Source organism: Monodelphis domestica, chromosome 4 (assembly GCF_027887165.1).
Source record: "Monodelphis domestica isolate mMonDom1 chromosome 4, mMonDom1.pri, whole genome shotgun sequence".
NCBI lineage: Eukaryota > Metazoa > Chordata > Mammalia > Didelphimorphia > Didelphidae > Monodelphis > Monodelphis domestica.
Genome location: NC_077230.1, coordinates 316,182,525 through 316,203,586, shown reverse-complemented (window position 1 = coordinate 316,203,586; position 21,062 = coordinate 316,182,525). Strand labels below are relative to the sequence as shown.

At 37.6% G+C, this 21,062-nt stretch overlaps 1 protein-coding gene across 3 annotated transcripts in view; it reads right to left on the bottom strand.

Moving 5' to 3' along the window:
* Positions 1-8,287, bottom strand: part of NEK5 (NIMA related kinase 5) — a 114,747-nt gene extending 106,460 nt beyond the window's left edge. Inside the window, exons 1-2 of one of the 3 annotated variants that reach the window (XM_056794813.1) lie at positions 7,915-8,287; positions 6,376-6,502 (exon numbers count right to left, since the gene is read on the bottom strand). In XM_056794813.1, coding sequence (XP_056650791.1) covers positions 6,376-6,492 — 117 coding nt within the window. In that variant the 5' untranslated portion in view covers positions 6,493-6,502; positions 7,915-8,287. Of the gene's footprint in view, positions 1-6,375; positions 6,503-7,517; positions 7,775-7,914 lie in introns of those variants that run through there. The other 2 variants (XM_007495380.3, XM_007495384.3) reach the window with 2 other exon arrangements.
* Between the last annotated feature and the right edge of the window lie 12,775 nt (positions 8,288-21,062).

Below are 21,062 nucleotides of genomic sequence, written 5' to 3'. Positions count from 1 at the left end.
CTTTGGGGCAGATCAGAGGGACAGACATACTTAATAAGGTAGCAAAAGGGACTGGGGGAGTAGAAAGAAGACCAGGAGAGAGCAATGTCTCAAAAACCAGGATGGAGAAAGCTGACAGGGTCAAAAATGACAATAGTTGAGGATAAGGACTGAAAAAAGTTTATCAGACTTATAAATTAAAAGATCATTGGCCATCTTTGAAAGAACACTTTCAGGCATGTGGTGGGGTCAGAAGACAGTAATTCAAAAATGAACTATCTGTGAAGAATCCATGTTTTCTGTACTTCCTTCACTCCACTGGAATCTATTAATGAAACTGTCCCAGGAAGCCCTTTCTCCATAACTTAGAAGGAGGCTCTATTTCTCCTTGCAGTAGCAAGCCTTGTGCACTCAATCCAGCTTGCACCTGTCATCTAAAAGCAGGACAAAAGGAAGAAATATATGAAATGAGTATAGGAAATAGGTCATGAGTCTAGCAAAAAAGATGTGACCTATGAGTCATTCTAGACTTCAATTATCTGGACATCTGCCAGAGCCCTTTCTCTGCCTTTAAAAGCAAAGTAATGGATAAATTATTGACTTAACTGTAAGTGGAGAAAAATTTCATGCATCAAAAATTAGAGAAGGCAATGAGGGGAAAAATTATTATGGATTGGATTCTGCTAGTAGGTAGAAATTCACTGCAGTAGAAACAATGGAAATCTCAGAAAGAAATACTCTTTGATCTTATAATTTATGGCATATATTAATAATTATAACATTTATACAATGCTTTACGGTTTGCAAAGCACTTTGCATGTAGCAGTCCACCCCTAGCTATGGGCAAGGGAAACAGTTGGTATGTACAGATTGCCTTAGAAGAGAGCATGCTCAGTCTTGAGCATGCTCAGTATTGCACATGGCTGGGAAAGCCTCTGACCCTTGACCCCAGCTTCCCCCAGGTTAGGCGGGAACACAGGTTTCTTTGTGCTCACCTGGTTAAGAGAAACCACACCTATACCTTGTCATTAACCAATGATAATCATCCCTGTGTACTGTGTATATTTGCATATAAATAGGGCCCAGCCAGCTCCACCTCTCTCTCTTCTGCTCTTCCTCCCTTCCAGCTCGCACTGAGGCCTGTCCTTGCTGGAGCCTGGCTCTGGGCCAGGCTCCATCTTTAATCTTTCTCTATCATCTCTCTGACTTGTGTGGTATTGAATCTGGATCTCTGGACTGGTAAAAGCCTTTGGAAGGGTCCTTTGATCAGAGCTTGGCTGTGGCTCATTGGTAATTAATAAAGACTCATTCCTGCCACCTCATATCTCTACTTCGACTCCGTCATCCCCCTCATGGTATCTAAAACTTCTATCCTTTCTCTATCTTCCTACCTTAAAGCTTCTCTCTCCCCTCTGAGGAAGCTTTATTGCAAATATCATCTCATTTGATGCTCACAAAAACCCTGGGAGGGGGGGCAGCTGGGTGGCTCAGTGGATTGAGAGCCAGGCCTAGAGACAGGAGGTCCTAGGTTCAAATCTGGCCTCAGACACTTCCCAGCTATGTGACCCTGGGCAAGTCACTTGACCCCCATTGCCTAGCCCTTACCATTCTTCTGCCTTGGAGCCAATACACAGTATTGACTCCAAGACTAAAGGTAAGGGTTTAAAAAAAAAAACAAAACCCTGGGAGGTAGGTGATATTATTATATCCATTTTACAGATGTGGAAATGGAAGCAAAGTTAAGTGATTTGCCCAGAGCCATACAGCTAGTGTTTGATACCAAAATTAAACTCATGTCTTCCTGACACCAACTCCAGCACTGCACCATAGCCTAACCTGCAATGTAGATTTGGAGAATGCAAATTTCAAAGAATTCCAAGATAGGATAGAATTCCATGAACTAAAATTCTATAGGGGAAACTAGCCTAGGAAAGATGAGAAACTCTCAAGAATGAGATTCTAAAGATATAAAAATAAACAGTGCTGATGAAAAAGAGAAGGAAGAAAGAAAGAAACAGATGTGGATGCATGGGGAACTTATCACCCAACCCAGATTTAGAGTTGTTTTGTTAATTATAAAAGATAGCAACCAGAGTAAGTAATGAAGGATGAATAAAATAGGTTCAAAAGGATGGTTCTTTGAAAGAAGGAAAAGATACACTCAGAAATATAGGAGATATAAAAATGAAAGATATCAATAAATATGATTTGTATTTCCAATGAGGATGTCAGGAGCTAAGGAATGAGCTGAGAATGATAAGGAATGCTGAACATAGCAAAAAAGGGGATTGGATTATTTTGATTTGGTTTGGTTTGGTTTAACTATATTAGGAGGATAATGGAGAATTCAATTCAATTGAACAAACATATAAATGTTTTCTATAAACACGTAAATGTTTATAAACATACAAAAAGGTCTTGGGGATCCAAACAAATAAGTAGGTGAGTAAATATTTGATCATTGGTGGTTGAATTTTGAGTACTAAGGGAATCAAGAAAGATCTCCCAAAGGGCACAGGGGCTGCCATGTGAGATGAACCTCAAAAGAGTTTCTAAGAGGTGGAGGAAGAGTATTACATGCAGAAAGGACCACCTGTATAAAAAAACATGGAGGAAAGAAATAAGATGCTATATCTGAAGAATAGCAAGTAAACCAGTTTGGTTGGAATGGAGGGGTACATGAAAGGGTATCATGTGAGATATGTCGGAAAAGGTAAGATTATGAAGGATTTTTTAAATACTACGTTTGTATTTTTTATAGAAGCTTAAATAAGAATCCGCTGAAGATTCTTGGAAAAGAGAGTTCTCAGATCTGTACTTTAGGAAAATTACTTTAGTAACTATGCAAGGCGGGAGTCCAATTAAAACATTATGGCACCTCAGACACTTGCTACCTGTGTGAGCCTGGGCAAGTCACTTAACCTCAATTGCCTAGCCCTTCAACTCTTCTGCCTTGGAAGTGGTATTTGGTATCATTCTAAGACAGGAGGTATGGGTTTTGAAAATAAGACATCATGGCAATAGTCCAGGTGAAATAAGATAAAGACTTAAACTAAGGTGGCAGCTAACTGCATAAACAGATAGATGAGAAAGGTTTTGAAGAGATAGAAATGACAAGATTTAGCAGGCAAAGGGTTTTGTGCCCATCCAGCTGCCTACAAAACATCCAAGAGAAGATGTCTGGAGGCAGTTGATAATATAGGATTGGAGTTCAGAAGAGAGAACTGACACATGCATAGACATATATGCTTATATATTTATGTGCAAATATTTTATGTGAGTATATGTGTATATATATATGGGAGTCATCTGCATAGAAAAGAAAGTTGCATTCAAGAGAGCTAATAAAAGTATCAAGAAAAATATACTTCAAAGAGATCAAAGAAAGGAAAAAGGCAACATACACAAAAAATGTTTATGGCTGCACTTTTATAATGGCAAAGAACTAGAAACCAAAGGGATTTACATCCTCTAATCCATTAGGAAATGGCTGGAAAAATTGTGTTATATGAACTTAACTAATATTATTGTGATGTATGATTAGAGAAAGAGAGGGAATGAAGAGAGGCAAGCTTCTTAGCATGGAAGGATGTGAGGTTCAAGGGCACAAATGCAGGAAAAGATTGATGTGTAGAGTGAATGAAGCAATGACAACAAATGATACAGATAAGGCAAAACTACCTAACTCTTATTTAGCTTCTGTTTTTTCCTGCCAAGGAAAATAGTGTTTGGAATGGAAGGATTCAAACAAAAAGAAATGGCTAATAGGAAATTCAATTCCATTCAATAAGATAATTAAAATTGAAACCCAAGATAATTAAGTAAATAATGAGAGTACTTAGCTTTCAAAGATGAGTTCAGCTAATCAGAACCAGACAAACTACATCCCAGGATACTGAAAGAGCTATCCAATATGAATACTTAGCCTTTGTCAGGTCTTTGAAAAATTTTGAAGAATGAGAGATGCCTCGGGGAAAAAAAGAAAGAAAAATGTTATACCAATTTTCTAGAAAAGGAAGAGTGGAATGGGCACAGAATAAGTGGATGAGCTTGACTTAAATTCCTGGCAAAGTCCTTGTATGTATTATTTTTTAAATTGTGCAAGAACCCTGGGGGGGGGGGGAAGGGGGAGCTATGATGACAAAAAGCCAGCATGGCTTCATGAAGGACAGCTCATGCCTAAGTTTGTAAATGTTGGCCAATTTTTACAAGGGACAGCTTGCTGTGTAAGGAAGAGAGGGAAGTAAATATTTGGAAATTAAAATTATTTAAAAACAAAAGATATGGGAAAATGTTTAAAAGATAACTTACACGAAAAGATCCAATTATATTAAACTTTAAAAAAAACAAGGAAATGATCATATCAGACTAACCTCATTTTCCTTTTTCACAGAGTTACTTAGTTGATAGCACAGGGGAATGTTGTACATATGATTTAACCTAGACTTCTAGAAAGCACTTGACAAAGCTTCTCATATTATTACTGTAGATAAGAAGAAATTTAAGCCAAACAGTAGTACAGTCGAGTAGATTCTGATTTTAATAACTGAACCAAAGAGCATATAAAAATGGTTTGATATAAACAATGAAAAATTTCTAAGAGTGCCCCTGGGGAGCTGTCCTTGGTCATATGCTATTTATTATTTTTTATTAATGATTTAGATAAAGACATAGAAGGCTTGCCTATTAAACCTGAAGATGATACAATGTTAGAGGGATATCTAACATTCTGAATGACAGGGTCAAGATCCAAAATGATTTTAATAGGCTCAAATGTTGAAATAAGTCAAATAAAGGAAGTGAAGACTTTTAGCCTGGAGAATTGAAGACAAAGGGAGAACAGAATAGCTATCAAGTATATTTAGGATTACCCTTTGGAAAAATAATTGGATAGTCAGTTTGACCACGGAAGAAGGAACTAGTAACTATGTAAAGAAGTCAAAGTGAGGAAATGTTAAGTTGCGTATAGGGAAAGACTTCCTAACAAAGCTATCCAAAAGTATAATCAGTTGCATTGATGATCTCATCAGGTCACAGAAATTCCATTATCTTTATGAAGATGATTCCCGGATCTCTATATGCAGCCCAAGTATCTCTTTTCTCAAGGCCACATCACCAACTACTTTTTGGACAGCTCTAACCAGATCTCCTAGGCACCTCCAATGCAACATGCCCAAACCAGGAGGTACCTTTTCCCCTGTAAACCTTCCTATCTTCTGATCTCCCTATGACTGTCTAGGGCACCACTGTCCTCACAATTACCTAGACTCACAACTAGGTGTCATCCTTGACTTCCCATTCGAACTCACCCAACATATCCAACCCATTGCCAAACCTTGTCATTTCTAATTTCACATCATCTTTCATGTGTTTCCTCTTCTCTCCATTCCAAAGCCACTGTGCTAGTTCAGGCCCTTATTATCATTTAGCTGGACTATTAATTGATCACCCTTTCTAAAGTCTCTCTCCAACCCAACAGCGACTCAGTTGCCAAAGTGATTTTCTAAAAAAGATCTGTCTGTGTCACCCCCCTACTCACTGAGGTCCAGTGGTTCACTGTTATCTCCTGGATTAAATATAAAATCCTCTATTCAGTATTTCTTTATAACTTTGGTCCCTTCCTGCCTTTTCAGTCTTATAATTCCCTCCATTCTGATAGAGTCCAGATCCTAGCCTATTTGCTGTTTCCCTAAATACTGACTATCCCTCATGTCTAGAATGTTCTCCGGCCTCACCCACATCTCATAGTTTCACTGGTCACCTTCACGATAGCTCAAATTCCAGCTTCTGCTCAAGGCCTTCACCTCTGAGATCACCTTCTATCTACTCTATACGCAATCAATATCTATATGTTGTCTCCCTTGTTTTAATAGGAGTTCCTTGAGTTCTGAGACTATTTTAGCCTCTCTTAGCATAGTGCCAGACCCACTGTAAATGCTTGGCAAATAACAGTTGACCAACCAGGGGGTTTTCACTCACCAAAAGTCTTCAAATGAAGTCTAGATGATCTTTTCTTAGCAATATTGTACAGAAAAGTCTTAGCTGGTCTCTAAGGTCTTTTCCAATTCTGATCTTTTATGATTCTGTGAATTCTCTCATATGGGGAGAAACTTTATACTATTATAATGAGATTTCTGGACATTGAAAAAAATTATACTATCATTCCAACATATAAACACTGACCAGAATGAACTTAATGACAATAATTCCTATTTAATGAATATATGTACATGTGTGTTTTTCCAACATGATTACTACATGCAAAACACATATTATATAATTATCTTTTTCTGGTAAGGCTTGAAATATATGATTTAAAGATATTGTTCATATATTACTAAACATTGTCAAGGTCGATATATAAATTAAATTTGTTTTTTTACTTTATAAACTTACCTTTGTTAAATTGATTTCCTTTATTACACATGGCTGGTTATCTGCCTTTCCTTTTGCCAAGAATGCTTTCCCAAAGGCTCCTTTTCCAATCATTTTAATTACATCATATTTATCCATGATATCTGGTCTAGAAAAATGTCTGGAATTAAAACATCTTAAAATAATTCATTCACATTTTATACTGATTAAGAAATTATAAAATTAATATTATTCAAATTGTAGCAATAATCATTATGAGAACCATTAGCAAGCCAACTAAAGAAGTCTATTTTAACAGTTGTTTCAGCTGAGACATTCTACAAACTTTTATAATGTAATGAATGACATGCTAAATCACTGCAGGTTTATGTTATGCTGTGCCTAGTTATAAATATTTTACTAATAAAATATCATGTTTACAAACATAAAAAAAGAAGTCTATTTTATGGGAAATTTAGTGAAGAAAACCTCTCCCAGCCCAAGACTCTACCTTTCTGATAAAGGGCCTGGCAATCTTGTACTCAAAAACTGATGAACTAATTTTACTAAAATGTCTCTACCTCCAAAATTGAGTTTTAGTTTGATAATTTTAAGCTTCTTTATGGAAAGTTAGCTACATAAGTTGGAATTTACATAGGTATATGCATACCACATCTGTGTACTGCCTCTTTTTTATCCCAGCGCATGTGTATATACACATCTATAGAGAGATTGATAGATCAGTACAGAGTACAGAGTAGCTAGGTCATTTAACAGAAAGGGAGAATCTTAGGCTGAGAGAGACTTTCTTCCCCGAGTTTCCCATAAAAGAGACTTCCTGAGTTTCTCATTATTGCTACCATAGATGGATGGATGGAGGGACGGAGGGATAGATAGATAGATAGATAGATAGATAGATAGATAGATAGATAGATAGATAGATAGATAGATAGATAGATAATTTGGAGAGAGACTGACAGAGGCAGAGTTAGAGTTGATATTTTAATCATTTTATTATTCTTCCGACAAACAGGTTTATGAGGGTGAGCTAACTGTATGCTCTCAGTGTGTGTTTGTGGTTCTTAGTGCGGTGGCTGGGCAACCCATAAGTCACTCTTAAGGTTTACAGATACCCAGGAGACCTGGCATCACCAGTACCCATCACAAACACGCCACAAACATACCTCAACCACACCCACACCCACACCCACGACGCTTCACACGCTTGCGGAGGAAAGGCAGTTTTTAATTCTTCATTTTCTTTGGGAATCCCCCTCCGAAGGAAACTGCTAGGTGGTCAATCTGAGCTTTTCTATCATCGTGGGGGACCCTATGTCCGGGGCAAGAAAGTGAAGACGCCTTCAGCGTCAGGCAAGCCCCGCAGAGCTCTTCCTGGCACGCCAGCAGGTTCTGTTTCCCGTTGCCATGGAAACCAAGCTCCGCTGCGTCCCAGGGTCCCTTTGGACCTGCGACCCTTGTCTGTTCCTCCCCCCAGCCCTGCCCCACCTTTCTACACAGACTGGAGCGCGAGTGTTAACACCTCCCCTCTCCCTACAAACTGAGGTTTCGCCCCAAGTTCACCTGCTCAGCTTCAACTCGAGGCAGCTACAGCGGCAACAGGGGAGACGGAAGCTCAGCGGTTTGGCTTACCCCACGGCGCCTCCGTGTGGCTGTGGGAAGAAGGCTATGGCAGATCTAGGTCGAAAGCAGGGCTTGGATGGATGCCAAGACGTCCTCCTGCACAGGTGATGTACCTGCCCACGGAGCAATTTATACCAGTAACCGTGCTCACCTGCTGCTGAACTGACTTGGCACAACTGACTTTTAGGACAAGCCTAGCCTGAGCACCTGCCCGAAAAAATGGTGAATTAGGCAAAATTTATAACTCCTCTACTCTGCTCTGCTCCCACTCTCAACAGTTCTCACATCCTCCTGGAGCACAGTATGGTGAAAAGAGTTCTAGATCAGGGGTCAGAGAACCCGGGTTTAAATCCAACTTGTCACTGTATGATCTCGGGCAAATCACTTAACATGTCTAGGTCTCAGTTTCCTCATCTATTAATTTTTCCCAGCAGTTTTTGTCAAATAGTGGGTTCTTGTCCCAAAAGCGGGGATCTTTGGGTTTATCATAGACTGTCTTGCTGAGGTCATTTACCCCAAGTCTATTCCATTGATCCTCCTTTCTGCCTCTTAGTCAGTACCAAATTGTTTTGATGACCACTGCTTTATAGTACAGTATAAGACCTGGTACTGCTAAGCTTCCATCCTTCACATTTTTTTCATTAGTTCTCTTGATGTTCTTGATCTTTGTTCTTCCAAATGAACTTTGTTATAATTTTTTCTAATTCAATAAAAAAAGTTTCTTGGTAGCTTGATAGGTATGGCACTGGATAAGTAAATTAGTTTGGGTAGGGTTGTCATTTGTATTAGCTCATCCTACCCATGAGCAATTAATGGTTTTCCAATTATTTAGATCTAGTTTTAATTGTGTGGAAAGTGTTTTGTAGTTGTGCTCATATAATTCCTGTGTTTGTCTTGGCAAATAGATTCCTAAATATTTTATATTGTCTAGGGTGATTTTAAATGGAATTTCTCTTTCTAACTCTTGCTGCTGAGTTCTGTTGGAAATATATAGAATTGCCGATGATTTATGTGAGCTTATTTTGTATCCTACAACTTTGCTAAAGTTGTTAATTATTTCCACTAGCTTTTTCCTCATCTTTTAAATGAGTGCTCCAAATCTCTAATACCAAAATCCTCTCCCCACTTCGTATAAAAATGTTACATGTATAATGACATTGGAACTTGCACTGAATGAGATGGTAAAACCCCAGAAGAATGAATTCTAAGGATAGGATTCTAATCAAGGTGATTTAATGATGTAGGAAGTCATTAACAGTTCATCGTTTTACAATATTTCTATTGCTATGTATAATTCTCCTGGTTCTGCGCACTTTACTTTGTATCAGTTCATATAAGTCCATACATTTTTTTTTCTGAAAGCATCCTGCTTGTCATTACTTATACCAACATAATATTCCATCACAATCATACACCACAACTTGTTCAGGCATTACCAAGTAATGAGCATTCCCTCAATTTCTAGTTCTTTGTCACTACAAAGAGCTGCTATGAATATTTTTGTACATGTAGGTTCTTTGAATTTTTAAAAACCTCTTTGGGATACAGACTTAGTAGTAGTATTATTGTTGGGTCAAAAGGTATGCAGAGTTTGATAACTCTATTGGACGTAGTACCAAATTGTTCTTCAGAATGGTTAGATCATTTCACAATTCCACCCAAAATGCATTAGTGTTCCAATTTTACAATATTCCCTCCAGAATGTGATTGTTTCCCCCTTTTATCATTTTGCTTAGCCTGCTAGGTATAAGGAATCACATAGTTGTTTTAATTTGCTTTTTTCTAATGAATAGTTATTTAGCATATTTTTTTCATATCACCATAGATTTTTTCTTCTGAAAACTGTCTATTTGTATCATTTGACCATTTATCAGTTGGGGATTATGTATTCTTATGAATTTGATTCAGTTCTGTTTAAATTTCAGAAATGAGGCCTTTATCTGAGAAACTTAGTATAAAAAATTTTCCCAGCCTTTCCTTCAATCCAAACGTATGCCTGCATTGGTTTTGTTTATGTAAAACCTTTTTAATTTGTTATAATCAAAATTATCCATTTTGTATCCCATAATGTTCTTTATCTTTTGTTTGATCCCTTATCTATAGACCTGACAGGTAAGCTATTTCATGTTCTTCCAATTTGCTTATTATATCACCTTTTATGTCTACCTCATGTGGGTGAGTTCATCTTATTTACATTCACAGTATATTTCCCTCCATCTTACTCCTACCTCCTGTTCTTCTCTTTCTTCCTCCTTTCACCCTTTCTTTCCTCAAAAGTATTTTGCTTCTGACCCCTGCCTCTCCCAATCCACTCTCCCTTTTATCAGCTTCACCCCTTTCTTTTATCTCTCTCTCCTCCCACTACCCCTTAGGGTAAAAAAAATTATATATATATATATATATATGTATATACATACACACACACACAAATGAGTATGTATGTAAATTCCCTTTTTGAGCCAATTCTGATGAGAATAAAGTTCAAGTGTTGCCCACTACCCCATCTCTTCTTTTCCTCTACTGTAAAAGCTCTTTTACACCTCTTTAATGTGAAATTAGCCCATTCTACCTCTCCTTCCTTCTCCCACTGTATCTCTCTTTCACCTTCTTAATTTAATTTTTTTAATATATCATCCCAACATAGTTAATTATACCCACAGCCTCTGTCTATATATACTTCTATCAGCCCTAATAATTATAAAGTTCTTAGGAGTTACAAACACCATCTTCTCATGTAGGAATTATTAGATTTTAAATGGTTGAAGGCTTTAAACTGTAACAGTTAAAAGAGTGATGTTGTAAACTGTAGTGAGTTAAAATCGTGGAAGATATAAATTGTAATAGATATAAGAGAGGGTGAGTAAATTTGACTGCAGAAAATATGTTTCACTACAGTGTCTTGGTTTTTAAATCAAATATAAGGTGGTCGCCAGGGAAATATTCCCAATTATTCAAATACCCAAGTCAACTGGGTTTTATAGAGATTTTAATTAATACAAATGTGGAATTAAAGAAAAGAGAGAAAGAGAGAAAAAGGAAATAAGTATGAAGGGCCTTAAGCCAACATGGCCTAGACCTGAGTCTTAAGAGAGAGAGATCAGTCAGCACTGACCACAAGGTCTGTCTAAGCAAGGATTCTAGTGACACCAGGCCAGCTCCATCTCAGCTGACTTCACCAGAGAGAGTTCCAGCCAGAGTCCTCCTTAAAGAGCCTTCCAGCCAGAGACTGTTCCAAAGGGCCTCTCTCCAGAGCCTCCAGAGGGACAGAGTCCCCTCAGAGGAGCTCCAGCAAGACCTCCTTAGAGATTGTCCTCCAAGAGCTTCCCTTCTCCAGAGCCTCTCTCAAGAGATGCTTCCCAAGCGATCCTCATCAGAGATTCTCCAAAAGGATTTCTTTTCAAGAGATTCTGCTTTTTCTTATATAGGAGGTTTTTCTCCTATGTCACCTCCCTTAAGTCCTTACATCTACCAATCACTGTAGATGTTTTCCAAAGGACTGCCCATCTGAATTCCTGCTAAGTCGACTAATCTCCTCAGTAAGTCTGAACCAGAAAAAATGCTGCTGTGTCGACTAATCTCAGTAAGTCTGAACCAGTGAAAACACAGCTGAGTCAACTAACCTCATTAAGAGAAAACTTGCCCGACCCTTTTAGGTACCTAGCATCTCATTGTATCAATTCTAAAAAACAGGCATGGCTCAAAGAACTCCTTGCCTTATTATAAGCATGGGTCCAAGTACTTTCATTGTTAGGCACGGAGTTTTCTCCCCTAAAGCAATCTTAAGTACCGGTGGAGGAGAGGTCCTCCCATTTCTGATCCTGGCAAGTTCTCACATCAAAATGGGGAATGTCTCCCAGTAGGGAATTTGTTCCAATGGAGGATTCCTCAATGTGGAAATTTTTAACATTCACAAGTCTGAGAAATTTCAAGATTTACAGAATGTAAACAATTTAACCCTATTGAATTGCTAATTATTTCTCTTTTCTACTTACCTTTTTAGGCTTCTCTTAGGCCTTGTATTTGAAAGCTCTATTTTCCATTCAGCTCAGGTCTTTTTATCAGGAATGTGTGAAAGTCCTCTATTTCATTAAATATCCATTTTTTACTACTGAAGGATTATATCCAGTTTTGCTGGGTAGGTAATTGGTGATTTTAATCCTAGCCCCCTTGCCCTCTGAAATATCATCTTCTAAGCCCCCTAATCTTTAATGTAGTTTGTGGTTGCTTATAATATTTTCTCCTTGACATGGGAGCTCTGGAATGTGGCTATAGTACTCTTTGGGTTTTTGATGAGATCTTCTTTAGGAGGTGACCGGTGGATTTTTTCAATTTCTATTTTATCCTCTGGTTCTAAGATATCAATGAAATTTTCATTTTCTTGAAATATAATGTCTAGGTTTATTTTTTGATCATGGCTTTCAGAGAGTAATTAGCTCTCCTGGATCTATTTTTCCAGATCATTTGTTTTTCCAATGAGATATTTCATTTTTTCTTCTATTTTATTCATTCTTTTGGTTTCATTATATTTCTCAATGTCTCATGGAGTTGTTAGCCTCTGATTGTCCAATTAAAATTTTCTATGGTGAGCTTTTTTATACCTCCTTTTCCATTTAGACAATTTTACTTTTCATGAAGTTCTTTTCTTCATTGAATTTTTGTACTCTTTTCAATGTGGTTAATTATGTTTTTTAAATGCTTTTCCTCAGTAGACTTTTGTGCCTCTTTTACCATTTAGCCTATTCTGTTTTTAAGATGTAATTTTCTTCAGTATTTTTTGTGCCTTTTTTTGCCAAGCTACAGACTCTTTTTTTCATGATTTTTCTTGCATCATTCTCATTTCTTTTCCCAGCCTTTCCTCTACCTCTCTTATTTGATTCTTAAAACACTTGAAAAAAACCCCAACCTCATCTTCCTTCTTGGAATCTATATAATGTATTGGTTCCAAGGCAAAAGAACAGTAAAGGTTAGGCAATAGGGGTAAAGTGACTTGCCCAGGATCACATGCTAGGAAGTGTCTGAAGCCAGATTTTAATTCAAGACTTCCTAACTCTGGGCCTGACTCTCAATCCACTGAGCTGTATAGTTGCCCCCTGAAACACTTTCTTGATTTCTTCTAAGAATTCTTTTGGGTGAATTGGGACCAATTCACATTTTTCTTTGAAGCTTTGCATGTAATTGTTTTGACATTTTGATCTTCTATCTTACCAAAGTAAATTTTTATAGTGAGGTTCTTCTTTTGTTGTTTGCTCATTTCTCCCATCTGTTTCTTGGCTTTTAATTTTATGTTAAAGTTAGACTCTGCTCCTGGGATGGAGGGGGCACTGTTCCAAGCTTTGTGTTGTTCATGCTGCTATTTTGAGAGCTAGTTCCTGGGGTCTTTAAGTTTTTAGTTCTTCCAAGGTGATAATGATCTAAGAAGAGATGTGATCACTGCTCTCATGTCCTTATATTCTAGTCTATGAGTGACCACACTCTTTTCTGCCATAGAACTGTCTAGGGTCCCCATTCCCAAAAGAATTCTTAGAAGAAATCAAGAAAGTGTTTCAGGGGGCAGCTATATGTCTCAGTGGATTGAGAGCCAGGCCCAGAGATAGGAAGTCTTGAATTAAAATCTGGCCTCAGACACTTCCTAGCATGTGACCATGGGCAAGTCACTTTAACCCCTATTGCCTAACTTTTACTGTTCTTCTGCCTTGGAACCAATACATTTTGGGACCTGGAATTACATATATGGGTAATGCAACATAGTCCTGCTCCTAGTACCATTAAAGAGTTCTCTGTAATCTCCTAGCCAGTTGTCTTATTCCTTTACCATATGTGGACTTAAAGTTCCTAGAATTCCCTGCTATTGATTCACCCTCAAGTATTGCTGCTGCCTTGCTGGAGTAGAGCCTGGGTTGGTGCAGCTTCTGCTAGACTGCACTCCACTTTCACCTAAATGAGACAGACCTCTTCTACACAACTTCTAAGTTGTCTTGGATGGCAAAAGTTGTTTTACCTTATCCTTTGGTTGGTTCTACCACTTCAGAATTCATTTTGAAGCATAATTTTAATGTTGAGAAGGAAATTTGGGAGAATTCAGGTGAGGTTCTACTTTTATCCCACCATCTTGGCTATGCCTCTACTATTTGCCTGTTGAAGAGAATAGGAAGTCTACTTAATAGAAAGTCATGATGAAATGTAATGGAAGTCCCTGGGGAGATTTTGGAGTATACATTCTCTCATTGGTTCCTGTTCAGCTGACCATGTGGTAGACAGCAGGCTTTTTGGCTGGATACAGTTCAACTGAGACTAGAGGAATGTTCAGAAAGTTTTAATTAGCCTCAGCCTCTCTATGGAAGATCTTAGCTCTTGGTTTGCCCCCCTTAATGACCTGTGAGAGGCAATACTATAAGAAGAGAGTGTTTGGGCTCTCTCTCTCCAAAACCAAATGTGACGCAATGGATATGGAAGTCAGTTTTTTTCCTGCTCAATATTTATCCTCTATTTTTTAGATAAAGGGATTTGAGGATGTGGCTGCGAGTTCTGAAAATCAAGACTGTGAGCCATTTAGGAGTTGATTATGTCCATGATGGGTTTTATAGTTAGTCCAGGATGAATGCCTAAGGAACTACCTTCAGGACCCAGTCTAGAAGTAGCTAAAGCAGCAGCAATAGCACATGGGACATGAATTGATAGAATTACGTTATCCTTCTCATTACATTTGTCATTCGTAATGAAAATTCCAAAATGAATGTGACTCAGTTGTTTTGGTAGCATTTTTTCTTTGAACAAAGATCATTCATTTAGATCAAGAACTTTAGGAAAGATATTAGGTGGAGGCATTTAGGTGGCTTAGTGGATAAAGCACCAGACCTAGTGATAAGTGGTCTTAGGTTCAAATGTGGCCACAAATACTTCCTAGGTGTGTGATTTTCAGCAAGTCACGTAGCCCCAAGTGTCTAGTCTTTATCACTCTTCCATCTTGAAACTGATATTTAGTCTTGGAACCAATATTTAGTATCAATTTTAAGATAGAAGGTAGGCAAATACCTGTATATGAACAAAAACATTGTAATTCTTAACACCTTACCCATTTCCTACCATTTATAGATGCAAAAGGAGGCAACTTTGGATTGTGGGCTATTTGTAATTTTAACTTTTTTTCATGTGTCATTTACCACTTACTTTCCCAGCTTAGGGCACAGAATAGTAGCCAAAATACATTTTTAAAGATATCATCACTAGTTAAATCCAACTAACAAAAGGAGAACTACCATTCCCCTTCTAGGTTATATTTCATGTGAATTGTCAAAATTTATGTTAAATAAAGGCTAAATATATTCTGAATATCTCCTTGATTGAATTGGTTTTCCATTTTCTCTCCTTGAAATATTTAGATTTTAATGGGGTTTTTTCCAACCACCATTAGTTGTTGTAACATGATGTAGCAGGGGAATTTTGATTGTTGGATTGTAGCTAGCTAAACATATAAATTGTAGGGTTCTATTTTTTTAAGGCAGTAGTGGGAAATTGGGAAACACGTATATTGAACAATTCTATAAAATCTACGAAGTGATTATTATATACTACGTGCTGTTCTAGAGGGTTTATTAAGACAAATAGGATTCCTTCCAGGTCCTTCAATTTGTAATCTAGTCAGGAAAAGAAGAAAAGATGCCCAATAACTAGAATGCAAATTAAAATACAAATACATAGGAGAGTTATAAACAAAGTAATCAGAGACATTAAAGATTATATTTTCCTAGAGAGTTATGAAAAATGTGAATCTGGAGTTATTATAACACAAGGTGTAGCAAGGTCAGATCTTGGGTGGAAAAGTTGAGAAGAGATGATTTTGTTTATGTTTAAGAAGCAGGGAAATGCAGGGTATAGCAAGTGATTAATCCAATTTGGGCAGAGTCCCTGACGTCACACAGATGCAGACATCACAATCGCCCTGTCACTGGATGATCTTTGAAAGATTATTGACTGGTTCGTTGTTATCATTTATACTCAAATGGGACAAAAATGACATCCAGAAATGGTAGGGGTGATGCCTTTCGACTCTAGTGAAAATTTTATTTAAGAGAGGCAGCGTTGAGCGAAGCTGTCAACCCTCCTCTCTTGAAGAGTCATAGAAGTGCACCAGCAAGACAAAAGTCAAGGCACTTGGTGATGACCTTGGTGTCTGCCATGTCTGACCAAGCTCTCTGCACTCCATGATGCCTGCTTCAGCTGCCTTCATGGCCGTTGGAACAAATTATATCAATTTATGCTACCAGAGGAGCCTTTACAGGTTTGGGGTAAACCCCTCCTCTAATTCCCCGACAGCTTTGAGACTCGTTGGTTATCCTGAACTTGGCATAGCTTTGTCTGATGAGACAGTTTCACTAGGCTGTGACCACTGCACATGCTACAACTTCTTGCAGCCACAAGTGAGAACTGGGTGGAAAGTGGATGCCAAAAGCAGAGCCCAAAATAGGGTTCAGCAAGCCCTCCTACCTGTTAAAAAGAAAAAAAACTGGGCAAAGATGGAACCAAAACTGGTTTTATCCTAAGAGTTGCAGGATGCAAAAGCCAGGGTCTTCAGACACTCAGTTTGGTCCAAGACCCTGAGTTCTTTGGTCTTACAGATTATATAAATGTAGGCAATGGGGGCAGCTGGGTAGCTCAGTGGATGGAGAGCTAGGCCCAGAGATGGGAGGTCCTAGCTTCAAATCTGGCCTCAGACACTTCCCAGCTGTGTGACCCTGGGCAAGTCACTTAACCCCCATTGCCTAGCCCTTGCCTCTCTTCTGCTGCCTTAGAACCAATATTTGATTCTAAGGCAGAAGGTAAGGGTTTTAAAAAATTGAAAAAAATAAACATAGGCAGTGACTCAACAGGAGTTCTACAGAGGGCAAGGTGTTCAGAACAGTGGTCTTGAAAAAAAAAAAAGCTTATTTCGTAAAGTTTATAAAAATAGATCTTAGGAATAGATTCCAGTCATAGGAGCTAGGACCAGGGCATTCTCTCTCTTTCTCAGGTGACTCAGTCATGGAATGCCAGGGCTAGGGTCTCCCGGGTCACAATTTCCAGAGCGTGTGGCAAGATAAGGACAAGTGTACGGGTACTTTCATCATTGTGGAGGTTTTTGCTACTGTTCCTATTAGATCTTATTTAAATGACACAATTACAATTTATCAAACTATTAGTGAGGAATCCTTATTGGTGATTAAAAGCTACTTAATTTAATGTCTTCTTACATATAAGAGGTGTTAGTCCTCTCTGAATATCCTACACACCCTTTGGAAGATTATAGATAATAGGAAGGACTATATCCTACGGAACTGGGATTTTAATTATATAGAAACAGAAAAGAAAAAAATAACCCAATTCACAAAGAAAGAACGGTGCCTGCAAATTATAGTCCAATGAGCTTAATTTCCAATTCCTGGTAAAATTCTATAATATAATAAATGATGATTAATGACAATCTTGGGAATGAAGCTGTGATCACAAAGAGACACTATGATTTCATCAAAGGCAAGTCATGACAAATTACATTTTTTTGGTATGACTTTTATTTTATTTTTTAAAATTTATTTATTTAGAATATTTTTCCATGATTATGTGATTCATGTTCTTTCTCTCCCTTCTTTTTTCCCCGCTTCCGGAGCTGACAAGCAATTCCACTGGGTTATACATATATCACTAATTAACTTTTGATTTCCTTTTCTCATATAATTGACTATTAGAAATGATCTTTGTCTTTAATGAATAATGCTTGGAAATGATCAAATAAAATGTTATTTAAAAAAATAATTGACTATTAGAATAGTGGAGTTGTTAAAATTAAAATATTTGAGAGCTTAGTTTTGAGGTAAGAATATCAGTTTATTGATTAGGCTAGCACTTGAAAACTAGGAAGTTCTTTGATACTGATCTATAAATACAATTTGGGGGCTCATTATTCAATCCCTACTTTGGACATCCCAAGACATCTCAGATTAGATAAGAATAATAATCAGGTTGTCCATTAAGACTCTCCATCCCTCTTTACCCTCATAGGTGATAGAGGAGCAACCACATACCTAGCAGAGAAGAGCCTTTCTATTAACCAGGTTTTACTGAGGGAAATGTTCTTTGGAGTTCCTAAGAACAGAGAATGTAACAGTCAACAGACTGGAGCCTCTCAGGACCTTGGAATAGGAATAATATAGTATATGAAAAAATTAATTCTCACAGGAATAATAGTTTACTCAGATTTTACAAGTTTTCAGAAAACCTTTCACAAAATGACTTATTTCCTCATCAGTATTATCTTCAACCTTAACCCTCCTCTTCTATTCCTGCTTAACTGATATTGATGTATTTCTATACTGTATATGTGTATATATATTTTACTCAGTTCAGATAAGAGTGAAGTACATCCACTTTCTTCCCTTCATGACTGTATCCTTTCTCATGTACCCAAATTAGAAGAAAGAGCAAATTCTTCCTTTATATCCTGGTAATGCTTTTACTTCTCCCTCTTTTTTTCCCTTAAAACTTGGAGTAGCATCAATATACCAAGAAATGTTTTTTTTTATTTAATTGATCAATTTAGAACAGTATTCCTTGGTTACAAGAATCATATTCTTTCCCTCCCCTCCCCCTCCCCCTTCCCATACCCAATTCGCAATTCCACTGGGTTTTACATGTGTCTTTGGTCAAAAACTTTTTTCATGTTGTTGATGTTTGCACTAGGATAATGATTTAGAGTCTATATCCTCAGCCACGTACTCTCAACCCATGCAATCAAGCAACTGTTTTTCTTCTGTGTTTCTACTCCCACAGTTCTTCCTCTGAATGTGGATAGTGTTTTTTCTCATAAATCCTTCCAGGTTGCTCAGGATCACTGCATTGTCACTAATGGAGAAGTCCATTACATTTGATTGTACCACAGTGTATCAGTCTCTGTGTACACTGTTCTCCTGGTTCTGCTCCTTTCTCTCAGCATCAATTCCTGGAGGTCGTTCCAATTCCCATGGAATTTCTCCTGTTCATTATTCTTTTGGGCACAATAGTATTCCATCACCAACATATACCACAATTGTTCAGCCATTCCCCAATTGAAGGGCATCCCCTCATTTTCCAATTTTTGCCACCACAAAGAGTGTATATTCTTGTACAAGTCTTTTTCTTTATCATCTCTTTGGGGTACAAACCCAGCAGTGCTATGGTTGGATCAACGGGCAGGCAGTCTTTTAGCGCCCTTTGGGCATAGTTTCAAATTGCCCTCCAGAATGGCTGGATCAATTCACAACTCCACCAGCAATGAATTAAGGTCCTGACTGTCACTTCCCCTCCAGCATTCATTACTTTCCATTGCTGTCATGTTAGCCAATCTGCTAGATGCGAGGTGGTACCTCAGAGTTGTTTTGATTTGCATCTCTCTGATTATAAGAGATTTAGAACACTTTGTCAGGTGCTTATTAATAGTTTTCATTTCTTTATCTGAAAATTGCCTATTCATGTCTCTTGCCCATTTATCAATTGGTGAATGGCTTGATTTTTTGTACAATTGATTTAGCTCTTTGTAAATCTGAGTAATTAGACCTTTGTCAGAAGTTTTTGTTATGAAGATTTTTTCCCCAATTTATTGCTTCCCTTCTAATTTTGGTTGCATTGGCTTTGTACAAAACCTTTTTAATTTAATGTAATCAGAATTATTTATTTTACTTTTTTTTACTTTTTCTAACTCTTGCTTGGTCTTAAAATCTTTCCTTTCCCAACAATCTGACATGTATACTTTTCTATGTTCACCCAATTTACTTAGTTTCCTTCTTTATATTCAAGTCATTCACCCATTCTGCGTTTATCTTGGTGTAGGGGGTAAGATGTTGATCCAAACCCAATCTCTCCCGTATTGTCTTCCAATTTTCCCAACAGTTTTTATCAAATAGTGGATTTTTGTCCCCAAAGCTGGGATCTTTGAGCTTATAAAAGATTGCAAGACATGTTTTTCTTAACTTATTCAATACCCTTTGAAATTATGTAAGTTCTGAAAAATGGAATGTTGACAATTCTCCTAAATTTAGCTTTCTAGGTTTCTCCAGACTGTTGAGTTTCTATTTCAAAGTTCCCACTTAACTCTGGTCTTTCTATCAGAAATGCCAGAACAGTTTTTCCATTAAAGATCCATTTTCCTCCTGTGTGATTATACTCAGCTTTGTAAGGTAAATTATTTTTGGAATACACCTCTCTTTTTTATCTTTTGTAATACTGTATCCAAAGAGCTCTGGTTTTTAGGAGAAGCTGCCAGATCTTAATCAGAAATCCCAATTCAGGAAGACCTGAATTCAAATCCTACCTCAAACACATACTAGTTGTATGATGCTAGGCAAATCACTTAACCTCTGTCTGTCTCATTTCCTCAACCATAAATTGGGGATAATAATAGAAAACCTAGAACATAGTGTTGTCATGAGAATTAAATAAGATAATATTTCTCAAGTGTTTAGCACAGTGCCTGGCACATTGTAGATGCTTTAATAAATGCTTATTCCCTACATCCCTTCCCTTTGAGGAGCCACCATCTTTTTTTTTTTAACTCTTACCATCTATCTTAGAACCTATATCAATTCTAAGGCAGAAGAGTGTTAAGAGCTAGACAATGGGGGCTAAGTGACTTGCCCAGGATCATACAGCTAAGAATTATCTGAGGCCATATTTGAATCCAGGACCTCTCATCTCTGGACTGGCTTTCTATCCACTGAGCAACCTTGCTGCCCAAGGGAGCCTACACTCTTGCTGCTTTCTGAGAAGAACTTGCAGGCCATCCATAATTTGTCTCTCTTCATTCTAGGGTTTGCTCTGCTAGAGGAATCCCCTTTCTTATTGACCTAGGTTTCTGGCTGCCTTTTTTATGCAGTTTCACTAAATCATTTCATTATTTGGTCTGGTGCAATCTTAGAATTTTGCAAGAGTACATATATGGGAATTAGGTGTTCTGTTCTTTCTTTAGGCAACTATCTTAGTAGGAAGCTAGATGCTCTTAAAAGGTCTTTAAGAAATCTCTTACTGAAATGTTTTCAAAATAAATAATAAAGTATGCTCAAAAACAAACTATTCCACAATTATTC